The sequence below is a fragment of the Pterocles gutturalis genome, unplaced genomic scaffold (genome assembly GCF_000699245.1).
Source record: "Pterocles gutturalis isolate BGI_N339 unplaced genomic scaffold, ASM69924v1 scaffold20834, whole genome shotgun sequence".
Lineage (NCBI taxonomy): Eukaryota > Metazoa > Chordata > Aves > Pterocliformes > Pteroclidae > Pterocles > Pterocles gutturalis.
This window is the reverse complement of record NW_010136234.1, coordinates 1-27,189: the sequence shown is the minus strand read 5'-3', so window position 1 is coordinate 27,189 and position 27,189 is coordinate 1. Positions and strand designations below refer to the sequence as shown.

The following is a 27,189-nucleotide window of genomic DNA, read 5'->3' as shown; positions in this document are numbered from 1 at the left end:
CAGAGAAGCTGTGGATGCCCCATCCCTGGAGGGGTTCAAGGCCAGGCTGGATGAGGCAACCTGGGCTAGTGGGAGGTGTCCCTGCCCATGGCAGGGGGTGGAACTGGATGGTCCTTAAGGTCCCTTCCAACCCAAACCATTCTGTGATTCTACGATTATTCTAGAAAGTCACAAGATTCAAACCTATCTTCAAGTCAGCTGTCCCATTCTCAGTGGGAGCTCACGTCCCCTCCATGCTGTGGAGCTAAAGGCATCCCGAAAGGCTGGGTCCTGCAACCAAGACTTCCAAGAGTCAGCACGGGGAGGGAGTTTTCCACCAACGTATGTGTTTCCAACATCCCCTAGCTGAAAACCAGCTACTCTGATATGTATGTTCACATTTGAATTGCTGGCAAAAGGAGGTATAAGTAGAAAATCTCCTATGAGGAAAGAAAGATGATGAAAAGACAATTTTTAGCAGCAGATAACAATAACTTAATGCAATTGTCCCTGCAGACATAAAACTTGTTTCATGAGATTAAAAAAAAGTTTTTACCGTACTTTCTCAGCTAAACAGGTGAGACAATGGGAAAAGACAGCTATTTCTCTTTCAGTTCATCCCCCTGGTAGATATGAGTCATGATCACACAGTTGTGTGTATGGTACCGGGGCAAACACAGAATAGGGGACAGGTATTTCTGCGGTGCTTATTCCAGGTAAGAATACACTGAAAAACGTGTGAATTCAAGAGCAGACAAGTAGCTACACAAATACTCTAGCTCAATCCAAAAGCAAAAGACTAGCTTTCAAGACTGAACCAGTAGAAGAAAATCAATCAAGTTTCCGCCCAACCTCCCAAACAAGTTTCCCCTACGTTTCCAAGACGTGGATTTTCATGAAAACCCAAGAGCTGAGAACATTTCTGAACTCTCTCTACTGCTCAGCGAGTCCCAGCTGAACTGTTGAAACAGATGGTGCTATTTCATAGCCAATAGATGAAATCAATATTACAGAAAAATGATCCTTAAGAAGACAAGGTGCTATTATATGTTGTGAAAAGGATAACAAAAGCCCCTCCCACCCCACCCCAAACCTGCTGTCTTCAGGAATTGATAAAAATTCCCCCAGATCAGGCAGAAGCAGTCCATATATCAGCTGCTATGCCCACACAACAATTTAATATTTGGTGCTCTGAGTGTTTTAAGTGTTACTTACTTGCTAATATAAGGAGAAATATGTTAGTTAACATTTTAATACATCCTAATTCAGGAAATCCCTACTAATTACCTTTCTTGCCTAAAGAAAAGCTGGTTGTTCAATAGGCTGTTTTCCCCACTCCCTCCCTAAATCTGTTTTAAAAATTCATGTCAAACAAAAATTCATGCTTTAAAATACTAAAGTGTTTTTTTTTTCCCCTGGAAAATAAATAGACACATGCCAAAAGCCAAGCTCTACAGACCAAAGCAATGCACACATGAGAGGGAGGATAAGAGATTTCAGTTTTAAAGCTTTCACAGCATTACTGCAACCAGCAGTTTTAGAATTTAAGACACTTCAAAACTTTCCTTTGAAAGTCACGGCTCAATTAGAAGTTAAGACCTGTTAATTAAAATACTGCCATTCCTCTTAGCCTCACTAAAGCCTAGGATCAGCGCAAAGCCAAAGAACAGGACTTAAATGTTCACCAGCACCCGCAAAAGACAACCGCTAACTACACCAGCTGGGGCTTGCCATGTTGCTGTCAGATATATTTAATTCTCTGTTAAAAATATTCCCAAAGAATGTGCCACCAGGTTCTGAATGCAGCATTTGTGCATTAACCTGCAAAGTAGAAATTAAAATATTTATGATTATTGGGTCATGCAAACAAGTTGGGTGCCATGCTAATTAAAGCCAATGCTGCATCCAACAGAGATGACAAAAGGAAAATACAACCAATGGCAGCTGAGATGTTCTCTCCATCCATTTTTAGTTGGTTATTGATCTAGAAATTGTGAACCCCGTGTGTCTGCCTTGGCATACTGATTAATGATGTGGCCGTTCAACAAATATCTGCAATGGCAAGAGAAGTGATGGTGAGAGCTAACACGCTATTGCATGGGTGGGAAGAGGTTTCACTAAACTGGGGAAGTCTTCAACTTGCCTCACACATTGCTAGGGTATGCTCCAAACAGCAATTACATGAAACGGCATCCAAAGGTTCATACCCTTAGTTCTTTATGCTTTTTAACTCAATGAAGGATCCTTGCTATGGTACTTCTGACTGAGTATCTACATTAGGTTTAGCCCATAACTTCTCTGTTGTAATCAGAAAGCACTTTACTCACAGTACATGATTTGCGAGGTTTTGAGAACTGCAAAAATCACATTGCTACTGGAACAGACTTAGTTACCGGCACGGCCTTCTCCATTAGATACTTGCCACTAAGTAAAGGTCTGTTGAGTGTATAAAGAGGTGGTAGATCTTCTATCTCTGCTATCCTCTGGTATACGGCTCTGGATAGATGATCCCCATGATATAAACTCCCCAAGATGATGCTAGAGAAGTAAATTGGCTCCACAAAGAGGCTAAGTAAGGCTCCTTGAATACCCAATACGTTCCACCTAAGAGGGAGGGAAAAACAAAACAAAAAAACAAAAAAACACTTTCTTTTTAATGGAACAAGGAACATCTGCCAGACATATTAGCAGTCAATCACAATGGACCAGACTTTCAGCTCTTCCTCTTGACTACATGACTTATGGTAGTATAGCAGTGACACCTGCCAGAATTTCACTGATCAGCTTACGGGACGCTCAACGAAATCCCGAGTAAGACGACCTACAGCAACAGGTCAGCATCCACTTTAGGAGCAGACTTCATAGCTTTACATCCCCTCTAACAAGGCTGGTGATGCATTTTCCAGCACCCTAATGCCAGAGATGGACAGAATCATTCAGTCAGGAGAAAGCCAAAGTGAGAAACAGTAGTTGATGCCTCCAAAAGATACCTGGCAGTGGGCAAACCATCCTTCCAAGAATGCAAGAAGGGTTGTGTCTGCAAGACCTCAGCACCTCAAGGAAAAGCTTGTCCTTGACACCCTGGCCAAACTGTCCACCTCCTGCTGCCAGAAAGGACAGATGTAGTTGCTTGCAATATCCATGGTCAGGGAGAAAACTGAATGTGAAAACTGAAAATATGCAAAGAGTGCAATATCCTCTTTGCTCATTGTAGCTGCTTCAGAAACCCCAGCCGTAAGTCCCTGTCTGGGATTGACTTATAAAATCTGGGGATTTGATTTGTCCTGCTGGGTCAGGTCCAGTGGTAGGGATATAGTATGCATAGGAGCAAAATACTGAAGGGTTGTTTTTGCAGCTGTGTTCATTTGATCAAGTTTTGGCTCCCAAGCAGTATGCAACAGTCATACAAAGCACTTTTCGAAACCTCAGAGTCTCCTGCAGAATATTTTCACTGTCCTTGTCTCCAAGGTATACTTGCAAACAGCTTGGCACTGTTCAAATAACGTACTTGAGTACAACTGCAACACCCAGACACAAGCAGCAGGAAGTTTCTTTTGGTGCTTGAATCAAACAGATGAGCGCAATGGAAGCATGTGTGCTCACACAGAATGGCTGTCCCTCTAAAAAGGGTCATCCTAAACTGGGTTGCAAGATGCCGCTAGGAAAACAGGGGACTGTACTGTTGCTGACAGTGTTTCTTGCAGCTTGTTCTGGGATGGCACGGCTACACATTGTCATCAGTTCAGGTTAGAAACCACATAGTACAACTGCTTCACTGCTGCAAAAACTGAACTACATATGTTGGCTACAAGACTTGCAAAAATGTTTTGTTTTTTTTTTTTTTAAAAAAAAAAGGGTAAGCCAAAAATTACAATCCCAAGGAAACAATTTCTTTGCATGTCTTTACTGAGGATGAAAGTGGAGGCAATGTGCATTAGCTTACTCACCTGTCATTAAAAAAGCTGGCCCTAATGAATGAGTAAAAATACTGTGCTAATAAAAAATAGAACATTTCACGTTGAATAAAGGTGTACTTTGTATAACACTGAAAATACAATTAGCAACCAAACGCCAGAGTAAAGATATGAAGTGAAAATTATTGCTTCCCAAGGCCTAGCTGCCTTTCCTTGACCAGAGGACCTTACCATGACTAGAATTTTTTTAAGCACAGAGGTATTTCAAGTGCTGAATGAATCACAACAGTTATTTTCTTGTTATTTGCAGTATTACCTACATCAAACGCAGAGAACCATCCGGACTGCTACAGACAGAGATAATATTACAAAAGAAATATCTGGAAAGAGTTCAAGAGTAAGTGTTGCAAACTGGGGGCTTACAGTTGTATCTGAAACTTGCAGATGCACAAGCTGAGCTTCCTTCAGTGAGGCACATCACATTTTACTTTTCATGAACAGTACTTGAGTGATGGATGGACATTTTACAAAAGGCTGAAGCATTCCTCTGGCAAGCCCTAGCTCCCTAAATAAAACCTTTGCCAGACCCTTTTCCTTGCTTCAGCCTTCAGTATTTCCAGGGCTTGTGTTTTGCTGCTTCCTCCCACACTTGGTGACCTTCTCTGGCACTGAAAATTAAAGCTACAGTTTGTCTTGCTCAACTTCTTTTCATTAAAAGGAGTGTGAACACCCAAACAAGCTCTTAATATTGATTAGGCAGGGTTGGATAATGGTTAGGTTTATAAAACTAGCTTTAAATTTCAATTGTTGTAATAAATGAACACGTACTTATCTATAGACACACATACTGGGATCACAAACAGGCAGTAATACAGAGATAAAGAGGAAACCCAAATGAAGTGCTGCAGATTGTAACAGAGTCAAAAGGAAGGACTGCACAGGGACTTTCCTCTTGTTCCTTTTTTATACCATACTTCTTTCCGCCAAACAGTAACTTCTCACTTCCATCAGCATGTCCACTAAAACCAGCCTTTCTAGATCTAAGCTGAGAAGAAGCTACACTGATACCACACATCAGTTTTCAAAACGCCACGGGCGTTGCCTCCTGAAACGGTAAAACTGCCTCGTCCGTTCGGTTTACAAGCACGGATTGTCAGAACACACTCCAACAAATGCTGCAATCCAGTACTAAAGTGTACCGAAACCAGAACTTCTTTTGAAGTTAATGGGCCAAATTCTGTATTTCTCTACAAACCGTGAGGTGCAGAGGCAGAAAGAGCAAAAATTTATTTCAGAAAACTTGATTCAAGTCAGTATTGCCTTTCCAGTGAAAGAATTAAGCAAAGGATTTTTTCTTCACATTAAAAACAGTATCGGAAAAGGGCTAAGTAACTGAAGTGACTTAAATCTAGTTTACAAACTCAAACCTTCCAAGGCTCAGATGTAGTTTGTAACACAGACCTTTCCACACTGTGACACAGACCTTGGCCACAGTACAGTACTCATGGAGGAGCATTTGATGGCTCAAGAAAGGGATAGCAGAAGACAACTCTCCCATCACTAATTCAGCCGTTTAAATCTCTCCTGCAAAATGGGCAAAAATGTAGAGCTCCCACGTAAAACAACCTGATAACCGGGCAGACCACAGAGCAGCCTGGACTCAGGAAGTACATTTTCTCACCAGTAAAGTAGGAAATTAGCTCCACGTTTTCAACAGAGAAAAGCCCTAAAGCAGAATACAGGAATGCTACGTCACATCAATGGAGATACTGAAATGCCTAAAGTAAGGTGCACAGACAAGAGATTTGCCGCAAGGGAAGAACACATGGAGACACTCTGCAACACAAGGTTTCTCACTGGAAAAATATGAGACGCTTGACCACAAACCCAATGCCGCTTATGACAGTATTTTTACATATTCTGAGGGTTCTGGTTTTAAGTTACTACCAGAATTTTCTTTCACCAACTTTTCAAAAAATTTCAAAGTAAAACTGACATTTAAAATAGAAACTTTTATATTGGTGCAAAGCGCAAGCCACAGGATTTAGATCCAGACTGCCAGCACTTCAATGCAGGTGCCTTGATTTGAGCTGGATGTCTAGATCTCATTACAGCTAACGGTGATTTACTCAGCAGCCGAGTACGACCATGGTTGTTGGGCTGAACAGGTCTCCATCAAAGAGTTGGCCACCTAACGCCAGGGAAGCCAGGGTCCCTGGTGCGGATGGGGAACACCAGCATTGTGCAAATACTCCTTCAGCTTCAACCCTGCGGTTCTGCCAGTGATGCACAGCACGAGGGAGGGCAACCTGACGTGACACCAGAAAGGCCGAACAAAGGCGTATTTACTCATCCTGAACATGGCCTTTTGCTTCTGAGCTGCCTTTTGGGAGGCAGAGGAGCACTCAGAGTCACCAAGCAGTTTGGTTCACTCTCTACGAGCGAGCGGCTCATCAAGATGGTTTTTACGTCCTACGATGTTTGACGAAGAAACTAAATTTCTAACGCTCTCCTAGCAATAATTAGAAAAGTATTTAAGCATGAGAAGGGAAACAAAAGCTGCAAATCAAACCCACAAGCTGTCCTCTTTCCCCAGACAGGCCAGCTGACATACCGTAGTGGCCCTTACTAGCCCCTGGACTGGGAGGTTCACTGCTCCCATCGCTACATGTATGAGTTACTGCTGCTTTTCTGGCACAAGTTAAAAGAAATTATAAGTTTGTCCAGCTATCTGGCCACTGAGCAGCTCCAAACAGTTAAAAAACATATGGAGGATGACAGCCGAAGGATGCTGTAATCTGCTGTTTCTATCAAGCGTGAAGCTGCACCCCAGCATTTCCTCAGCACCAAGCCTGACCAAAGAGGACTCTGCCTACCACCACCTTGATCCTCCTCAGCATGCTAATTTTATTGCTTGTACAGCTCTCCATAAAGTCATATCAGTGACATGATTCACATTTGTTTTTTTTTTTTTTTTAAAAAAAAACTGAACAAACCCCTGGCCTCATATTTTGCAGAGGCAGTTTCTCTAGCTCAGTTTACAGCACAGCTCCACAAACAACTGCGGGGACCAGCGCTGAGAGGCAGGGAGATGCAAGGTGCAGGAGGGATGCAGCACCCTGACACAGGTGCTGGGACTCTCCTGAAACCCTTTCTCCATCAGAGAATACACTCCTGAAAGTACGCTCCCAGGCACTGGACACATGATGCTTTCTCCTGCCAATAATCTTACGGATTTCAGCTGGACCACTCTGCTGAGAAAAATGATGCGAGATGGAGCAAACTGTGTGAGGAGCAACAAACCACATCTGGTCTGACCGAGGTATAACATGAATCCTTTTAGTAACCTCTTCTTATTCCTCTGTAAACTCCTTATTACTTCATGTATTCATATATTCACCGCTTGCTAAGAAATAATGCATAATTACATACAGCTCTCTTACTTGGTATCAGGTTTATTGATTTGTTGAGAAATTTCCATCAAAGTTGTACTGGCAGATCATCTTTTTTTTCTGACGCAGTCTTTTTCTTACATAAGAACCCTGCTTTTCACTGAGTATTTTTGTTGAGCATGAAAAATTCAGCCATCTGAAAAATCGCAGGTGCAAACCAAAAACTACTTCAATTCAGAACAGCTTGGGGTGCCCTGTATCCCCGCTTTGCTCTACAGTTCACAGTTTAGCTTAGCAACAGTGAGACCAAAAGACCAAATTTTCCCCGACACCAAGATTTTCCCACCTCCTCTACCTTGTCTGTGCCCAGGCGTCAAAAAGAAATGCTCCATCTCACCACCTTCACAGCCTAGACCCCAATAATGGTCTTTTTTTGTGCACATGAATTGTGCTCAGCTCTTGTCTATTTGCACAGAGGATACTCTCTGTGTAGTGTGCTCACCTGAGGTTTTCTACATGAGCACCGCATTGGGGAAATCAAAATTTTACAATTTTATCGTACTCACTGGTTTCCTTCTTCTATATTCACCACTTCGATCCTATTGATCAAGGATCCTACTTGATCAATACTTGACTGATTGATCCTACTTGCTCAACCTTTGTGCTGTTCTCAATCACACTTGATCAAAAAAAGAGGCCAGAGAAACCAGAGACTGATACCAAACCACGAGGAGCACTCTCTTGCAAAGGAGAGAAGGCGTTGACATGTGAGAAGATATCAGACTATCCCCAGAAAGCCTTTTTGCCCTCTCACACGCACCTCCTGCCCTACTCCACGGCACACAGCTGGGATGGCAGCTGTCTTGAGGAGTAACCCCAAAGGCAGGCTTGGCTTACCGCCACACCAACGAGATTTCAAGGTCTTTTGAATTGCAACGTGAACCAAAAGCTCCTCACGACCACCGCGCATCCAGGGTGTGGGGCAACTTGCTTTTTCCTACAAAGCTGATGGAGGCCACAGACCCTGGGGGTGCCACTAGCTCTGAGCAGAAGGTGCTCGCGTTTGCAGTAGCTGTGCCCACGGGTTTTCATGCATGTTCCTGGTTCCTGAGACTGCGGTGATCAGCCTGTCAAGTTGAAGGCCAGCAACATCCCCGGGGATGCTCGCTGAGCCCTGCTGTGGCCTTTGCCTCTGTAGATTGGTGACCAGCATTTATAGAGTTATGGAATGGTTTGGGTTCAAAAGGACCTTAAAGCCCATCCAGTTCCACCCCCTGCCATGGGCAGGGACACCTCCCACCAGCCCAGGTTGCTCAAAGCCTCATCCAGCCTGGCCTTGAACCCCTCCAGGGATGGGGCATCCACAGCTTCCCTGGGCAACCTGGGCCACTGCCTCACCACCCACACAGGAAAACATTTCTTCCTAATATCTAATCTAAATCCAGTGTCTTTCAGCTTAAAACTGTTCCCCGTCATCCTACCACTCCACCCCCTGATGATGAGTCCCTCCCCATCTCTCCTGTAGCCCCCTTTCAGCCCTGAAAGCTGCTCTAAGGTCTCCCCAGAGCCTTCTCTTCTTTCTCCAGGCTGAACAACTCCTTCTGTCTGTCTTTGCAACCACATTCACTGTGGCGCAACACTCATGTGTGGAGACACTTCTCCTGCCCACCTTCACCTCACCCCCACCCTGGGCAGGTCACAATCTGCAGGTTAGGGACAGCCACCCAGCTGGGCTCTGCTCTTGCCACCTGGCAGGACAAACAGGCAGAGCTGACATCTTTCAGCTAACTGCAATCTCATTTCTTTTCTGCTTTTAAATCTGACTTCTCTTTGTTTCTGTAAGAGATTAACTGAATCTCTACGATCTTGCATGAGCCACAGCATCAACAGGCAGCAGCATCTTTCCATGGAGCACAGTCAGAGCTTCTTCTACATCAAGCGGCTGAGTCAGCGGCCCACATGATAAATCAAAAAATGCAAGAAGTTCATGGCCTTTGCCAGTAGCACTTCTTGCAAACGTCTTTTTACTAGGACGAGGGGTAACAGTTTTTTCCTGTCTTTAGAGTAGAAGAGCACCAATGACTTCCCCATTAACAACTGGCCCAGGTTGCCCAGAGAAGCTGTGGATGCCCCATCCCTGGAGGGGTTCAAGGCCAGGCTGGATGAGGCTTTGGGCAACCTGGGCTAGTGGGAGGTGTCCCTGCCCATGGCAGGGGGGTGGGACTGGGTGATCTTGAATGTCCCTTCCAACCCAAACCATTCTGTGATTCTGTGTTTCTAACTATCCTGAGGTCAGATTTGCAATTACAGACAAGAGGATGTGTTTTCCCTTGTAGCTGTTCCTAGGCTGGCAACCACGCAGCTCTGACTCGTCCCAGCTTTTCTGCTGTTGCCTGGATTTGCTGGACACCAGTGAGCCTGGGTCAAGACTCAGGTCACTGGTTTGAGAGGTTACATGATGCTACATCTGGTTATTTATATGCTACTTCTTGGGTAGTGGTTTCCTACCAGTTTCCCCCAGGTTTTCTACCGAGGTGTCACACAGCCACCACATACCACATACATTGGCACTGTCACTTGGATTAAGAACTGGTGAGAAGAACTGCTCGATCTACCGCTGTTCAGAAATCACACCAGCTCCGCCATTGAGCTTGGCTACTTAGAAATATATTCCAATTCCCAGACAGATGGATGGGCATGGACATAGCTGCAGAACATGCAGCCTTTAGTGAGCACGCGTAGGATTTTAGGATGGGTGTGTGCAACTTCATCCATCCCAGAAAACTAGGTGATGGGGTCATTGGGGAAATGAAGAGAAAGACGGAGTTACAAACGTCTGGGTTTCCTGCTCTGAATACGCAGAAAACGAGGCCATTGCATTGGCAGATTATGTTCTTTCACACAAAAGATTATCAGAAATAGTATTTTCCATTCTTCAGAGTAGAACAGCACCAACGACTCCCCATTAGCCTAATGTTAAAGCTCTTCTCAATTCCTACAACCTTCCTACCAACAAAATGGGGTCAAAAAACATTTTGTTCTTCTCAACAAGACATTAGTCACAACTGCAATGTTTCATGAGAAGGTAAGTAACTATTTGAAGCCAAAAAACTTAAAATTAATGTGGGTAGACAGACAAATCAAAAGGAGAATGACAAAAGCACACGCAATAAAGCACCATGGAACAAGGCTAGGATACGTTTAAAACAAACGCATGTGTATTAATGTCCCAAAACCATTACTCTGGCCACAGAAACCACCCTAACACCATACTGCGGTGCTACCAGGCACTAACACACTAGGATAATCCTGTTCTAATGCTTCTGACCCAGATGGGATTACACTCATGGCCTTTCCATAATTTCTCACCATTTTTCTTGGATGTTCCCACCAGGCTCAGGAGCGTGCTAGACAGCAGCACACTGCAACAAAGCGCTCAGAGGCTGGGAATAACAGCTTGGATTATACCTATAATCTACACAGATGAGGCTGTTGTCCTGCCTGGGCAATCCTGCACCTTGAATTTATCCACGTCTTTTCTGGGCTGGGACTGTGAACCTTTGGGAAAGCTCAGTGGGAATTTACAGGGCTCAGGCGTACTGGAGCACTGACTGCTGGATGCTACAGAGCAATTACTTGCAAATGTAAATGGACAAAACACAGTCGTAAGTGTCAGGGAAATGTTAAAAAAAAAAAAAGAATAAAAGAAAAAGAAAAATAATTTGAAAATTTGGGCCTCCTTACCCGTCATACAGTCTTTGTTCTGTGTCAAAGGGTTCTATTTGCTTCCTTCACTGGCACAAACAAAATTATTCCCATTAGCCCCAAGGAGAGGTGACAGCTAGCTACGCAAGCGAGAGATGGATTCTGTTCTGCATCACACAAAATCAACAAAATAGTCAAATGTGTTCTAGCTCAGGAAGTGTCTTCATTTTTTTTTATTTGCACTAACAGCAATGACGACGTGATGAAAGTAGTCAAACGAATGTGGCACGATTACCATGTCGGGTGGTTGGGAGAAGGCTGGCATGAAGCTGGGGAATTTATTTGGTGAATTTTATTGAAAATATTATAAAAGAAACTGAAATGTCACATTTGTAGAATTACCTTTCAACAACCCACGGTCATAGCCTGTGAAAAAGGCCTATCCATCTGTTAGGGAGATTTAAACTAAAGTAACGTGTCTTCCTTCAACAGAGATGCTGATTATTTGAGACAAGACTACAGGAAAAAATGCGATTACATAACCTTCCTCCTGTATTTTTGATTTGGCATACGCAGTTCACAAGAATAGTTCCAACTTAATACACTTACTAAATTTTGAAGCAGACTAACTGTGATCTGACAAAACAGCAGAGATATTTTAATTAAAAAATAACTAAAGTATCATCAGATTAAAAACTTGGCATTTCTCATCTAGTTTGCAAGAACACAGAGGCTGCAAACACACAGACTAATTTCAAAAAATTATGTTGCAACTCTACCATACTTGCGATACTTCTGCTAATTTTTTTTTGGGGGGGTAATCATTTGTCCATTTATGATTTTAGAAAAAACCCTTTCAATCTTTGTCAAAAAGGACAACAAAGAAGGAATCAGATAAAATATAGATGAAAGGACTAGTGTTGGAAACAAAATATTTAATTACAGAAAAATATTTAAACTTAAAATAATTTTAAAGTTAAAAATTCAAAGTTCCCATCAATTACGATTTTTTTTAACTGGAATGCTTTTTCCCCTGTACAAAATAATACAAATCTAAATCTATCCATGGACCATGTATGTATCTTTGATATCATAGAATCATGGAATGGTTTGGGTTGGAAGGGACCTTTAAAGCCCATCCAGTTCCACCCCCTGCCATGGGCAGGGACACCTCCCACCAGCCCAGGTTGCTCAAAGCCTCATCCAGCCTGGCCTTGAACCTTTCCAAGAATGGGATAAGGATGGATATTATCAGAGGCAGTTATCCAAATATAACGAATGTAATAGATTTATTGCACTGTTTTGTTAATATTATACTACTTTTGGGGGGGGAGCATTCTTCTGCTATTTCCCAGTGATATAAATACAAAACAAAGCTGTCATGACTTGAAGTGGTTGGAATGATAATGATTTCACCTTGCCTCTGAAGCCAGCAGGAGGTCTGGCACTAATTACAGCAAAGAATCAGAGCTTTATCACTGGAGTTACAGCCACCCCCACGCTACCTCTAAGCAACGAAATAAGACATAACAATAGCCTACACATTCATTGCAGGTCTCATGCAACCCTCCTTTCTTGTTGAGTGACAAAAAGCAATAGCAGAGGAACACATTGTGACATCTCACCTCGCTATCTTGTCACTGCAGGACATGGTAAGCAGCCGTTCTCCTTGCAATACGCCATCCCACGTCTGGATAGTGGTAGTAGAGCGCACAGGGATGGTCCCTTCCCCAGATTCAATTTTTGTCCGTAGCTGTCCTCTGGCTTTGCGGTTTGGATGCCTGTCCCCTTGATCTAAATGACGAAAATCACTTACAATCAGCTGAGAAACATTGCCAAAGTGTTTTACAGATAGCATTACAGTAAGAAGAGTTGATTTAAGGTATTTGCCTGCGTAACTGCTGGCTTTCATAATAATTTCTATTGCTCCTCGCAAATTAGCTACAGCATCCGACATCTCTCACAAACACTGTCTTCTAAAAGACACTTGCAATTAAACCAAGCTTTCCATGGAGGAGCAGCACACAGTAGGTAGCTCTTCAATTCTGTTCTGCGCGTTAGAACAAAGTTAATGGACAGATCAAGAAAGGGGCAAGGCAGACAACCGCCATTAAAAGATGGAAACAGTGAAACAGTCCAGTTAGTTCTGTACAAAGACGTGCTGACTCACTGGCTTATCTCAGCTAGCATTCAGCCTCTTCGAGACCGCGCGGTGGATCGGTCTATACTTAACTTCTACCACTCAGGAAGAACAGCTCAGATTTGTTTTTTTGGAGAGATCTTTGTCTAACACACATCTACACTAAAAGGAAAAGAAGACACCTAAAGTTTAACTGTGCCAATTGTACATGCTCAAAGAATATTTTCAGCTCTCTCGCTGGAGTCGGGCTGCTGTCATACCCTCTTGTGCTGCTTCGTGGGGTGAGAAGATCCGAGCATCGCCGCAGGGAGATGTGCTGATATAGAGATGAAATTGCACATTCTCCTTCAGCTTAAACCCGCCTCGCTCTGATTTGATAAAAATGGATTTTTGTTGATCTTCTTTATTGCTGAAACAGAGAATAAAGCTAGAGTCAAAACTGACATTAACACATAAATAACCATAAGCCAGGCAGTCTTAAGAGGCATTCGTAACAAACACAGGATGCCTGGAAATTTTACAGTCTAAATCTAACAGTTATTACAAATAAGAAAATTAAAAGACCTTCGAGACAAGAAACAGCGCCCCTGACATCCCCAGATGTCAAGAGCTTTCAGGCACTTAGCAGCAAATTAAACATCATTTTAACTTTTAACCCACTTGAGATTATTTTCATTTGCATGTTTACAGTTTACAAAATGATTCCAAATTACTTTCCCTGTCATCCCCTCTCATGATTGACACCTAACTGAATACATGTTCTGTTAAAGTCAAACTTTAGGGCAAAGGGCCTGAGTTATCAATTAAATATCCTCATGCAAGAGGAGAAGTCTTTCACATTGGAATAATTAAGACAGATGTTTCACACAGACACCTTTTCAGCTCCGTGTGACCAGCTCCCCCCCCCCCCCCCCCCCTCCAGCTTACCTTAGATAAAGCTCAAGTTGTGTATACAGAAATTTAAGCAGGCACCGGCGAGATATAATTTCCGCATGGCAATCGTTTAATGCAAGACCACGATCACTCATGTATTCACCATTGATGCATTTTGTTCCTGTAGAAACACTTATTACCAGGGCATCTTTCACATCTGTACCTGCAAAAAAAGATTTCAGGAGGAAGATGCAATTAAAATCACAAATAATCTAAGTTACCTGCCTGCACAACCCCAACAAGGGTATTTTTTGTTTGTTTCTTTATTTAAAAAAAAAAAAAAAAGCTTTTTCTTCTGATACTTTCTTTCCTTAAAGCAAAAGCTTCACTCAGCCATACCCTCCGTGTACCAGTACGGGTTCTTGTGAGTTCTTCATGTGGGAGTTCAGACGAGCTAAGAATTGAAAACCTGCAGGGAAAAATCACTCTTTGGGAAGAGTTTATTAAAGCCTGAGCTTCAAAGACGGTGCTTTTCTCCTGAGCCCTGGGCAGCGAGCTAGCTTCCAGCATGTACCTTCTGGCCACCTATGCAGATACTCGCAGCAACTTTAGAAATCTGAAAGGCACTGATTTATTAACACAGCAACATGTTATAGAAGCCAACAACAGGAAAGGTAAGACTAGGGAATGAAGAAGTTTAAATGCTTAAACCAGTGTAAAGCTTATCAGCAGTAAAACGCTTCTAAAAGTGTAGTTCTTGGTATTAAATAATTCCGTCCAATCGAATTAAAAAATATTTTGGGTGTTTTCTATACAGAGAACTGTCATTATCACACCAGAAAAAAAAAGGTCAGCTGCATGAAGAATTCAGAAAGACAGGTCAAAATGTTACATCCCTCTAGCAAAACACTCGGCAAAAAAAGCCCCAACAAGCCACACGAACTCCTCTGAGGCTCTCCAGGCAGACAGCGGCCAAGCCCTGCCAAACGCCTTCTGCTGCCTTCCTCCCACAGAACAGTTACTGCGGTATGAAAAAAGAGAAGAACGCTTTTTCTTTCAACACACCCCAAGCACTGAGAGCTGAGGATGCTTCTCCAACCACCTGTCTGCACCACAGCAGTGCCGATACAAGGGGTGCAACTAGTAATCAGCAAGGGAATTGGTGAGTCATTAAAAAGGTAATTGGGATGAAATATATGGCCTTAAAAAAAAAAAAAAAAAAAAAAAGAAAAAAAAAAGGTGAGCACAGCTGCCCGCTCCTGCCGCAGGGCTGGAGGAGAAGCCCATGGAGGAAAAGCAGGAGATGCTGCCCTCTGCAACACAAGGGGTCGGCTAAGTCCAGGGCTTCCCCAGACACGTATCCATGCAAAGCTGGTTTCTAATTCTGTGTAAAGCTATTTTTTCAGTTAATCAAAACCTCCCAAGGGCCAGGGTGCTGGGGGGGGTGGGCAGGAGACCATGAGGGGACAGAGCCGGGACAGCTAAGCCACAGGCATCAAGGGATATCCCACACCACAAGCGTTGTGCTCAGCAGTAAGAGCTCAGGGAAAGGAAGAGAGGATGTTCAACATTACAGCACTCTTCTACACATGAGTCTTCTCACCCTCCTTCCATTTTGTCCCCATGTACCAGGATCTCTTGTGACAGAGTCTGGGCCACGTTGTCCCTTTGCCACATTCCTCCACCCCTAATCAGCACCCCAAGACCTCTCTGCTCTGCAGAGGAGGTCCTGACAAACATCCCCACGGGAGGAAAGGGCTGGCATTGCCCAAACTGACAAGGGAAGGCTGGACATTTATCACCGGTATCTCTCTGACTCATACAACTCACTGGGGACGTCTCACGACAGACCCAAAATGAAAGTCCCATCAAGGGTTTGGACGGATTGAAAACAAGAGAAATCTTAGCCCGAGGAAAATTCAGCAGCAGCATGGATGCAGATTAGCTTGGGGCAGAACTTCACTGTTTTGGGCAATCTGGCAGAGCACAGATCTCGTGCCAGCAATCGGAGAAGCACGACGTTATTGCTGCCTGTACACGCACACCAGTGTCAGCTGCCAAAACATAAGCTGCCTTCTTCAGATGGTTTTACTAAAATGACTGAGACACAAAGCAGTAAGAAGAAAATACAGCAAGAATAACTCATCAAGGTGTAAAACCTTAAAAAATGGGAAAGCAAGCATCATTTCTTACATAATATGCCAAAACCCAAGAATGCCATCTGTGTGACCAATGTGGTGAAATTTATTTTATATTTCCTTCCAAAAATTTGCACAATTAATTTTAAAAAGTAAATGTATTTTGTAGACCATGAGTTATCTCAGATGTCTCGATAAGGCAGAAGACAGGAACTCTGTGGAAACAGAAGTATTTGCAGGTCTAATTTTCCTGTAATTATCTCTAGCCAAGATTTAATTGCTATATTTAGTGTACCTTGAAGATTAAAAAATATAATAAATTTAAATATATTAAAGATTAAAAATATATTTCTATACTGGTCGACTGCAAAAAGACAGTTTCCTAGAATACAAACAAAGCTCTCATATTTAAGCAGTTAAAATAGTACTTTTCTTAAAAATTTACCTGTTGTCATGACAATTCCAGCAAGGACTTTTCTACGTGCATGTGGAGAGGTGAAATTTTCTGTCAAATCACTGAATCTATCTACAACCAAGCGTGCAACAGCATCAGCTAAAACCTGCAGGATCACACAGAAACACATGTCAGAAAATTAACAAATAATTTTAAAATTACAGCAGTGTTAGGGTTATAAAGGCTTGACACAATAAATTAAACGAGTTTTTATTGCTCACTTTAAAAATGGACTCTGAGGCATCAGCCATATCTCAAGGAGGTGGCTGGGTCCAGTTTTCAGGCATACCGAGCACTCGCAGCTCTTTGTAAGTGGAAGCAGAGCTCTGTGTGCCAAGCCAAGCATCCAAGTACCTAATGCTCATGATCGTTATGAACATTTGAGGCTTAGGAGAACAACTGGATAGACAGATAAGTCTATACTCTCATGCTCAAACCTCAAAACACATTATTTCAGTATTCTCAACATTGGACCTGACAAGATTGAAGTGCACAAACCAGGCTCCTCAAACCAACGTGTAAACCTTTTATAACGATTGAATTAATTATCTAGCTATTGCATAAATAAGAATTAATGTTTTCAACACTGGTTAAAACATCTCTATTGCTTATTTTTACAATACATATACTAATTTAGGAATAGAAAATGTCAATGTATAACTGAAAATCACTTAGCTCAAAATTAGGAAGGATTTATCTCTTTCACCTTCAGGAAAAGTTGCACAATAACAGCCACAGCCTTGTTGTACCTTGCCAGCAGGGTCAGCAAGCAATGCCGCTCAGCCTGGAAGGAGGGCTAGCTTCTAATGCGAAGGAAAACTTCAAAATAGCAGTCCTGCTCTTGTTGAACAACGGCTTAGTTCAACACTGCAGCTAATCTCACCTGCTGTTTTTAAGGCAGCTGGAACCGCAACAGCTAGAGGAGATGAGTCAAGATCAAATTATTGAATTTTTGCCTGAAAAGAAACTAAAAACCAGGGCAACCTATGCAACAGCATCACTAGCACAGCTGGTTGTTGCCAAGGCTGAGAAAGGCACGTTCCGTGTCAGATGGCATGATGAGCTGTCCCCAGGCTGGCAGGAGAGATGGGGCAGCCTGTCCCCACCCATCTGCCACCAGCACTGGGATCAGGAGCCGGCAAGGAGGAGCGCAGAGCCGGGGAGGGAGCTCAGGGCCCTATCTCAGAGCGCCAGGTGGAAAGAGCTCGATCTGGTTGTCCGTGTGTTGGCACCCAGCAGTATCTGAGATGTTCTGGGATAACCACCTGGCCCACAGGCTGACACAGCAGAAGGACACAGGTCCTGTGTCACACCTGCCAGCACCATGCAGATGTCTTGGATACACCCAAGAGCATCCGCCGTGGTGCTAAACCCACAGGTAAGCAACTACATCAAGCCCAAAACGATGCTTGTGGCAGAGAGTCTTCTGCTTACAAACTGCCTTTGGGCTCTTAGGAATGGAAGAAGATCACTGCTCCCACCCCAGCAGTATGCAGAGTTTAGAGGTACCCATTTGGAACAGGACAAACTCTTGAACACAGTTCTAAAAACAGACTGCCAGGGTCAAAAGAAAAGAAAGAAAAGAAAAAGAAGGTTTGAAAACTGCCAACCTGATTCACCACCATTCTCTTAACAATGCTCATAAGAACAGACAGCCTAGAAATAACGTGGAGGAGCTCTCAATGTTAACTTCCTTCTGGAAAAGCTCTAGCAGCCAAGGAAGCAATAATTAAAGCTCACGTGTCGTGATTTCAGAGCTTGATGGCTTTTTGCAGAATCTGACTGGAGACAAGCGACCAGCAGTCATTGGGGACTCAGGTCACATCTGTGCCAAGCTTTGGTCAACCTTTTCCAACTGCACAACTTGTACAGTCAGAAGACTCTCAACATGGCAAATACAAATTTTCTTGATGCATTTGAATGGATCACAGCCCGGAAACTCTTATCAACAGATTGAAGAATTTTTCAGAAGCACAGTTTTGCCCAGAGGCTATAAACGTGTCTGGTCAGGCAATGATTTTCAAACAAGGTCTTTTTGTTGCTGGACCCAAAATTGTGTTACGGTCTGTGGTCTGACAGCACCACGACCACGCAGCACAAAATATGCATTTAACCGTGCTAGTACTTACCTAACGCAGAAAGCTGAAATTTAAGGTAAATACACAAAAGAAAAATAACGAGCGGCAGTTTTGTTATCATCTTGGATTTAGAAATGGAAAATTAATACACTGAAGGCTTAAATGATTAACTTCCCTGCAGTCACACAGGCTGATTACCACAGGGACAAGACACAGAGTCCTCGTTCCAGCATTTTATCCATAGCCCCAATGCAGAATTATGGATACTGCTTCCCAGCTGCAAGCTTTATGCCCTCATTTCTGTTATATATATATATATACATATGTTTCTGCTCTACCTTACATCATTGCACACTGAACAGGAGAACACAGCTGGCAGCTGACTAGCTACCAGGCAACATAAAATCATGTTGAATGACATGGTGATGGAATATGGTATTGCGGAACTAGCGAAACCAACTTTTCCAAATAGGGATGGACCTGATCTGCAAAAAGAACACATGCTTCAGAGAGGCTTCAAAGCCTGCCAGAAAGGCTTGCCATCCATGTAATAAACAATATAGGTCACCGGTTCTCTGAAAAAAAAGTGAGTGTGATGACTGGTAACAGGAGGAGGCTTCTCCAACTCTGAGCTACACAAAACCCACAAAGTTCTGCACGTACCAGAAATGGCGATTCCAAAATGCTGCCCCAAAAGCAACCAGTTGCCAAGAGTGAACACAGAGGAACGCTTCTTCTAGGATCACCAAACACGGAGAACTTGCTACATAGATCCTCAAACTACTTGGCCAAACGGAGGCTGATACAATCATCCATTCCCTGGGGGAACGAGGGCTGGCTTGAGGAGGTTCTCATTGAGAGGTTGGAACTGAAACTGCCAAGTGTTTCTGGGAAGAAACCCATGGCAAACCTACCCGCCAATACCACTGACAAAAAGACTGCTTGAACAGCAATTGGGTAGGATGCTTGTTTACAGGGCGGATACATTAACATTTTCCAAAAAGATTTATTTTTTTCTCATAATAAGCAAAACAGAAGAACCTGTGGTGTCAGTATTCAAGTGAGAACATGGTGAGTCCCTCTGGGAAGATGTAAGCTGGCACAGAAGGATGAGTTTGGATTGCATCTCAACCAGCATGGAACTAAGCTGCTGGCAAGGAAACCTAAAATGCTCGAATGAACATGAAGCCAGGCACCAGGGAGGGCTGATAAGAAGGACCAAGCAGAACTCAAGTGAGACAAAACGTCTGCTAGAGATGTGAACAATACAGGAGGAACTGTAGGAGATGAGGGAAAAAATCACGGTCAGAAAACAGGCAGATACATTAAAAGGGTTTTTTATTCTATTTGATGCTCAAGTTGCGTGACAACAGGTGGGTGGTGAGGAATAAAAACTATTAAATGTCTACAGATGTAGTTACTAAGGTTCTGATCTTTTATGAAAGTACCCAATAAATTAGAAGAATCATCCTTTTCTCCCCAGTGGCCTATTACATTAACATAGTTAGGAGTCACCAAGAGCATGGCAGAAATGGGAATAAGGCAGGCTATGAACACACTCCTGCAGCGCTGGGAACAAGACTTACTCTCCTAAAATGATGTCCTTGCTGTCCCCATCTCAAAACCAAGGACTTGAAGCTGTCTCCACATCAATCCCAGGCCACTGGGCCCGGGTAGGGATCTTTTACTTCTTGTTCCAACTCTACTCCCTTTCATAGAAATCAATATTAATCGAAACAGAAATTGAACTCGTGTCTCACCTTCCCAGCAAGTGCCCTAACATCTGACACACTGTTTCTCTACCCCTGCTCCTGCATTTAATCATTATTCAAAGTTGGGTAATTCAAAAAACAAAAGACCTAAAATAGCTGACAGTTTGCTCATGAAGGCATGTGAGCTCAAAGCTATTTTGGGTGTGCTGTTCCTTTCTCTGGTGAAGTTACAGTGAATATACTTCTTTTCTACACATATTTTGGTTCTACACAGACACTGCTTTGAGTTAATATATATCTCGCAGCAATGTTGTAGCTGAACACGGTCTTGTAATCTTACACAACGACCACTCAGTCACCCTTCCTGCCTCTGGAGGATAGGGGAGAGAATTAAAGGGGTGAAGGGAAAAGAGACTCGTGGGTTGAGATAGGAACAATTTAATAACTAAGCTACAATAATACTGGAAATAATAAAGATGACAATAGTAATATACACGAGTGAGTGATAACACAGGGATACTGCTCACCACCCGATGACCAAGGCTCAGCCCGTTCCCATCTCCTGTGATGTCCAACATCACCTCCTGAGATGGCCAAAGCACTGCTCAGCAGCAGGACCAGCTCCACGGATGGAGGCAGCCTCAGCCAGCACCAGCATCCCCTGCAAACCACCCGCCTCCCAGTGCTGGGCTGCTGGCACGGACGTGGCACCAGGGACAGGATGATGTGTGAGAAGCAGCTTTTTCCTGGCCCAGCGTTGCTCTTTGTGGTGGTCGAGTGCTCAGCAATACTCCTTTACCCAGAAATCAGATTTGCAAAAACAGTTTTCAAAACCTGGTCACACTGACTTCCACGCTTCATCCAGAAATGTGTGACCCCCTTGTCTTCAGAAGTGATTTTAAAAGACTTCACATTTTGCTGTCTTCTCTGGTACTCATCACCTACCAACTCTGCAGACCTATGACAAGCTATGCACTTAAACTTTTTAATGCTATTAAACTAAGTATGCTGAAACATGCAGTTTTGCTCCATGGAAAAGAGTAAAACTTGCAGAACACGCATTTTAGAGCCCTTGGTATGTCCTGCGGCTTATTGCAGAACACAGGACACCTCCTTGCATCGCCAAGTGGGAGGTAAAGTGAGGATGGCCATCACTTTACAAAGTGTAGCTAACCATAAAAATACTTTCTTTGTTCTGCAGAGGCAAGTCCATTTTAACACACTCACTTGCAAGGTAATAAATGCACGATGGGTGACTTTTTCAGCAGGCCATTTTCATCCCCTCTGGGGCACACACTGAGTGACTTACTGGCTTTAACTCACTAGCAAAGAGATTTTCCTCACCACAGGCAACGTTGCTTCGCTCCTCACAAAAGGTCAAGCTGTAAGCAAGATACTCGCTTTGCAGAGACTGGTTTTCAGTGTATTAAACCATGGGATCAGCACCTCGATAACCCACTCTACAGACCATAAGATTATACCTACGCCCATTTTATAAGCTGATTTCTGATGTCAACTGTCCTCGTATTCTGTTTGATAGCTTGCACATGTATTTGCACATTTAATTTCCACCAGAGCGCCTGCAGCTATGGGGTGGTGTGTGACCATGGATGTGCATTTCAGACAACAGTCGCGACCACCTCCGGAGCTGGGATCACCTCTTCTCTCCTCTCCACTCTTTCTGCTCTTTCGCTTTTTTTCACAAGGTACCACAAATTAACACACAAGCCACAGACAGGTTTTGAACCTGCCACCCAGGCAGTCAATTCCAACATCTTCATTGGCACAACCCCACTGTACTTTTATTATTTCCACTGAGCATTTGGTATTTCGATTTTTCCTTCCCTTCCATGTTTCTAGCTTCCATTTTTTTCCAACCCAATCAGCATTTTATTTGTTTTATGCATTATAACAAACCCTATCCTCGTTTACATCATTCCTGTACTCTTCAGTGTTTCTGACTTTGCCCACTTTAGGATTATCTCCAAATCTAATATCTTTACACATCCCGAGTAAACACTCTGCAAAACAACGCGCAGAGTTTAAAAAAAAAAAAAAAAAGAAGATAAATAAAGCAGGACCTGAAAACATCACAAACGCTTAAATCCCTTATTAATTATTAATGCACACCAGACCAAAATCACTAATATGGAACAGACCTTGATATAGTTCCAAGAACTTGGCAGCTAATGGTAATTAAAAGCAGGGTAATCCAACACAGCAAAGTGCAGAAAGGACAGCGACGTCCTGATCACAAGCTGATCAAAAGCCTCTGAATAAATAAACGACCTTGAATCGGGTCTGCATAAGGCAGCACCAGCAACCTCCCCCCTCCCACCCGGTGTATTTGGCATTACTCTTAACTCCCAGCGGGTTCTCCTCCAGCCTGTTTCAGTGCACACCTAAGACAGGTAAAACACAAGCTAGCCCTGGGGCACGCTTTGCTGTACACAAGATGTGTATCAAGGTCAGTGTAGGAGCACTAGAAAAAAAATTTAAAATAATGATTGCATGGGTTGCTTTTTTTGTTCTTTAACACCGTAGCCCTAGGCTCGAACGCCCTGATTGTCCCATAAGGTCTGCGACAGCTGCCTGGGACAAAATCTGACAAAGGCAAGGAGCTCAGAAAAACCCAGCGCTGGCCAGCCGTCCATGGAAGTCCCTTACGGAACAGAGGCTGTGTAAACTGTTAACACGCTGGGCTGCTGGGCAGAGAAACAACTTTACCCTCTTGGAATGACACCTCTTTCACATCTCACCTCGCGCTCTTCCCCACTTCCCTGTTCTTCCAGTTTTCACCATTTTCCTGATTCAGGAACTAACGACACATAAATGACTGGCAGTGACTTTTTTTTGGTGTCTGAGGCCAAATCTCCTCCTAAAAGCACAGTGAAAAATTAAGCCTGAAGTGACAGAATCTTCTGAAGAAATCATAGCTACCTGAAATAGCACGATCCTAGATTTGAAAATGAAGGAAACATTCATCAATAATTGTGCAATATTAAAAAAATAAAGCATATGGGAATTTCTAACTGATGCATATTGTCCGCTCATTTTGAGAAAATAACATATTTAAAATAGTCACAACACCTACTCAGGCTCTTCAATCCCACATTATCCAGTGAGACCGGTAACTTATGATTTTAATGAAATATAAATGAAATGAAATATTTTGAGATAGAAAAGGTCAAAGCCTTGAAACTCTCATAATAAACAGGTAGAAATCTGCAAAAAAGTCACAGGTAAGTATCTGAACTTAGACAGGCATATAATATCATTAAAAAGACCCAAGAGACGCATCAGAAATAGCAGAAATAGTTAGTGTAGTTTGACTGGGGAGAAACACAAGCAAGCAAATAAGGGAGAATTTTTCTTCACTAAAAAAATTAAAAATTACTCCGTTCTAGCTCCTTTAAACTTCTTATTTATGTCTGGTATGTTTGATACTTCCTCTAGTTTCTTAATTATTTGATTTAAAGTATTTCTCATCTGGATTTACTTGCCTAAGTAACTTACATACACTTAACTAATTCAATTAGAGCACAATCCTTTAGGTGACAGCCACTTAGCCACATGTCTGAGAGACACGCACCATGTGTCGTTTATTTAGAGACTAGAAATACATGAAGACTGCATTAGCGTCACTTAATCTGTTATTGACCTCCATTATTCAGCTCTGTAATGCCAACAAACTTCAGCTTACAGATGTGAACAATTTTCTTTTCTGCTAAAAACTGTTTTATCAAAGAATGATTTTACTTAGAGCAGTAATTCTGACTTGAACTCCACCGAAGTCTTGCTGCCTAAGATGAGCAAGACGTGATTCAACCTCTCCTCAGCACAAACCATAATCCAAGCTGGCACTGCGCTGAGCTTGGCGCTCTCTTACGTGACATGATAAAGGCTGAAAGCATCAGCGGCAAAGCCTCCTCTCTGTCCAACAGAATGTAAAGAGTTCACGCAATTGTCGGAAGCTGTAAGTGGATAAATCACCTAATACATATATACATATATATATACACACATATATATGCATTCACACAACTACAGAAGCAGAACAAACAGCAGAAATGCTCTCCAAGCAGACTCAATAGGCGTGACTTGGCTACTCCTGGTCATGACCCAAAGACATCAACAAAACCCACCTGTGGCAAGTGTAACTGGAGCCCCTCGCTGGGAATGGGCTGTCGAGATGGGGTCTGGTCCAGCTGCATGTTAAACAAGGATGCCAAGGCCGACTGAGCAGCCCGAGCTTTTGCCAACTTTTTATTCCTTCCCGAGCCTTCAAAAGTCTGACCGCCCACCGCCACAGCCATGACAAAGTTTTTGGCATGGCTCTCCCCACTCTCCGAGAGAAATTCGTACTTCAGCCCCGGCCGCAGCTCGTTGAGGATCATGACGGGGTTCTTCCCGCTGGCGGAGGGGTAGGGCGATGGTGTGGGGAGAGGAGACTGGGAAAGGTTGCTGGCTACAGCAGACGACGGCAAACCATAGTCCCCGCTAGAGCTAAAGGACCCATCCCCGTTGGACCCTAGGTAAAAGGAAGCATCGGAAGGGACGGGCGTTTCAAACCCATTGAAAAGGGTGTCAGGGAAGTCCGCTTGGTCGGCCCGCTGGCGGAGGGGTAGGGCGATGGTGTGGGGAGAGGAGACTGGGAAAGGTTGCTGGCTACAGCAGACGACGGCAAACCATAGTCCCCGCTAGAGCTAAAGGACCCATCCCCGTTGGACCCTAGGTAAAAGGAAGCATCGGAAGGGACGGGCGTTTCAAACCCATTGAAAAGGGTGTCAGGGAAGTCCGCTTGGTCGGAGGTGAAGTCTGTGTTGACCGACAGAGTCCTCCCCATTGCCAGGTGTGCTTCGGAGGCGTTTGGAAACTGGACGAAAGACCGCAGAGCCTTTTCAGCAGCGTGAAGCTTGGCTTTCTTTTTCGTTGGGCCAGACCCTTCAAATACCTGCCCGTTGACTTCGACTGCCATCACGAACATGGGGGCATGGACCGGCCCTGTCTGGGAGAGGAGTTTGTACTGTAAACCAGGTTTAATCTCATTAAGTTGCATCAGGGCATTCTTTGGCAGAACAGGGCCAGGTGTTTTCTTCCTCTTCTTCAGGCGAAATTTGGAGTGGCCATTGTTGCCTTCCTCCAAAGGACGCTTTCGGCTGCTGCTGCTGCCGCCGTTGGAGAGCTGTGTCCCCTCCCCGGCACCTTGCCCACCGCCGTCCTTGGGGGGAACGTTGTCCACGTTGCGGTTTTCTTTAACGTCAGTGCTGCTCGAACCTGCGGTGCCCAGAAAGAGTAACTTACAATGCCTTCGTTGCAGGATCTTGTAAATGCAAAATTTATAGATTCCTTTATCTCCCTTTGTAACTGGTTAAGTGATGTGTGCTCACAGCTTAGTGTTTTGCAATATGATCAGAGATAATAATAATGCAATATAATTCAAGAAATAACACACTCAAGAATGATTTTCAAACCACACATTTGATACAATCATGCAGCAATAAAACACTGCAACTTTTTCTTTTCCATTTAAATCATGCTGGAAGAAAACTTGTACTCATAAGTTACATTTGGCTGAAAAATGCTTTAAGCCAGAAATGTAAGTTATTGTAGCATACGCCTATAAAAGAAAGAACTACCATTAGTAAAATAAAAACTGATGCTTAAGACCAGTACTAGGAGATGCATATTTAATTCTACTTTATTCTTATTTTATTCATATTACTTTTTTTTCCTCAGTGATTTTAGTTGCTCAAATTGAGAAATGACATAAACAAAACCCGAGCCATGAGAAATCAGGCAGTTCCTTCAGTAGGCATCTTGAATGTAGAGTGTTTGAATGCTTCTGTTTCTCTTTAGCTATTCCATTTTCTCTGTATTCAATTCTTTTTTATCCTTTTCCTAGCCGTTCATTTCACCTCACCCCAATTTGCTCAGGAAGTACAGCTGCCCGCTGCGCCAGCATGCTCACAAGACTACTTCATATATTTCCACCCAGCTTTCTATTAAGAAACCTTAAATTCATCATTTACAAGCTATTTTGTAATTAATTATTTTGCAAAGTAAGAAAACTGCTGTCACAGAGTTACAAACCCAAAAATCATTATAAAGATCCTCTCTGTGCAGAACACAGGTGTGACAAAAGCTGCGCAGTCACAATGATGACATTTTAACTGGAGGGATTATTAACATATATGTAATATTAATATGTAATATTAATTTAATTATTTATTTTCTAAAGTAGGAAGTTGAGGCAAACATGCCAGAAGCATATTTAAAGAATTATATTTGCTATAACTGTAAAGCCTTCATTTTTACCCTGATAATGAAACTAAGGAAATTATTTATTTCTGCTTTATATTGGCATTTATGAATGAAAAGGCACACTTAGTAAGTCAAGTATTTCAAACTCTTCTGTTCCAAAACTTCAAAATATCTGTATTACATCTACACTGCTACTAGGTGATACATATTAATTGAAATGAGAGCAAACCAAGGTGGAAGCTCTCTTTCACAGTGACAAATTTCAACCACACTTCAAGTCTTCCCTAAGAATCCCCTACCATGCACACATCACTTCGCCCATGTTACAAAGCTGATGGAATGGTTACTAAATTTTCATTTATAACATCCTCCAGCAAAAGCTCGATAGGTTACTCCTTTCGGTGCTCGAAGAGAAAAAAAAGAAGAAACAAAAAGAAAAGATCAAAAGAAAAAGCCAAAGTAGGAACAGATTTTGTTAAATCACAGTAGCACAACAAAGAATTGTACAGCACTGAACATTAAATTCCAGGCAATTAAATT

General features: G+C 43.0%; 1 protein-coding gene across 1 annotated transcript; it reads right to left on the bottom strand.

The window, feature by feature from the left end:
* Positions 1-2,152: 2,152 nt before the first annotated feature.
* ADARB1 (adenosine deaminase, RNA-specific, B1) lies at positions 2,153-25,752 on the bottom strand (the record flags this gene model as incomplete). Its single annotated transcript, XM_010082243.1, has 7 exons — positions 2,153-2,583; positions 12,616-12,784; positions 13,391-13,539; positions 14,058-14,226; positions 16,587-16,701; positions 24,531-24,822; positions 25,020-25,752. Coding segments are annotated over 7 exons (1,868 nt in total), but the record flags the coding sequence as incomplete, so codon positions are not given.
* Positions 25,753-27,189: the final 1,437 nt, after the last annotated feature.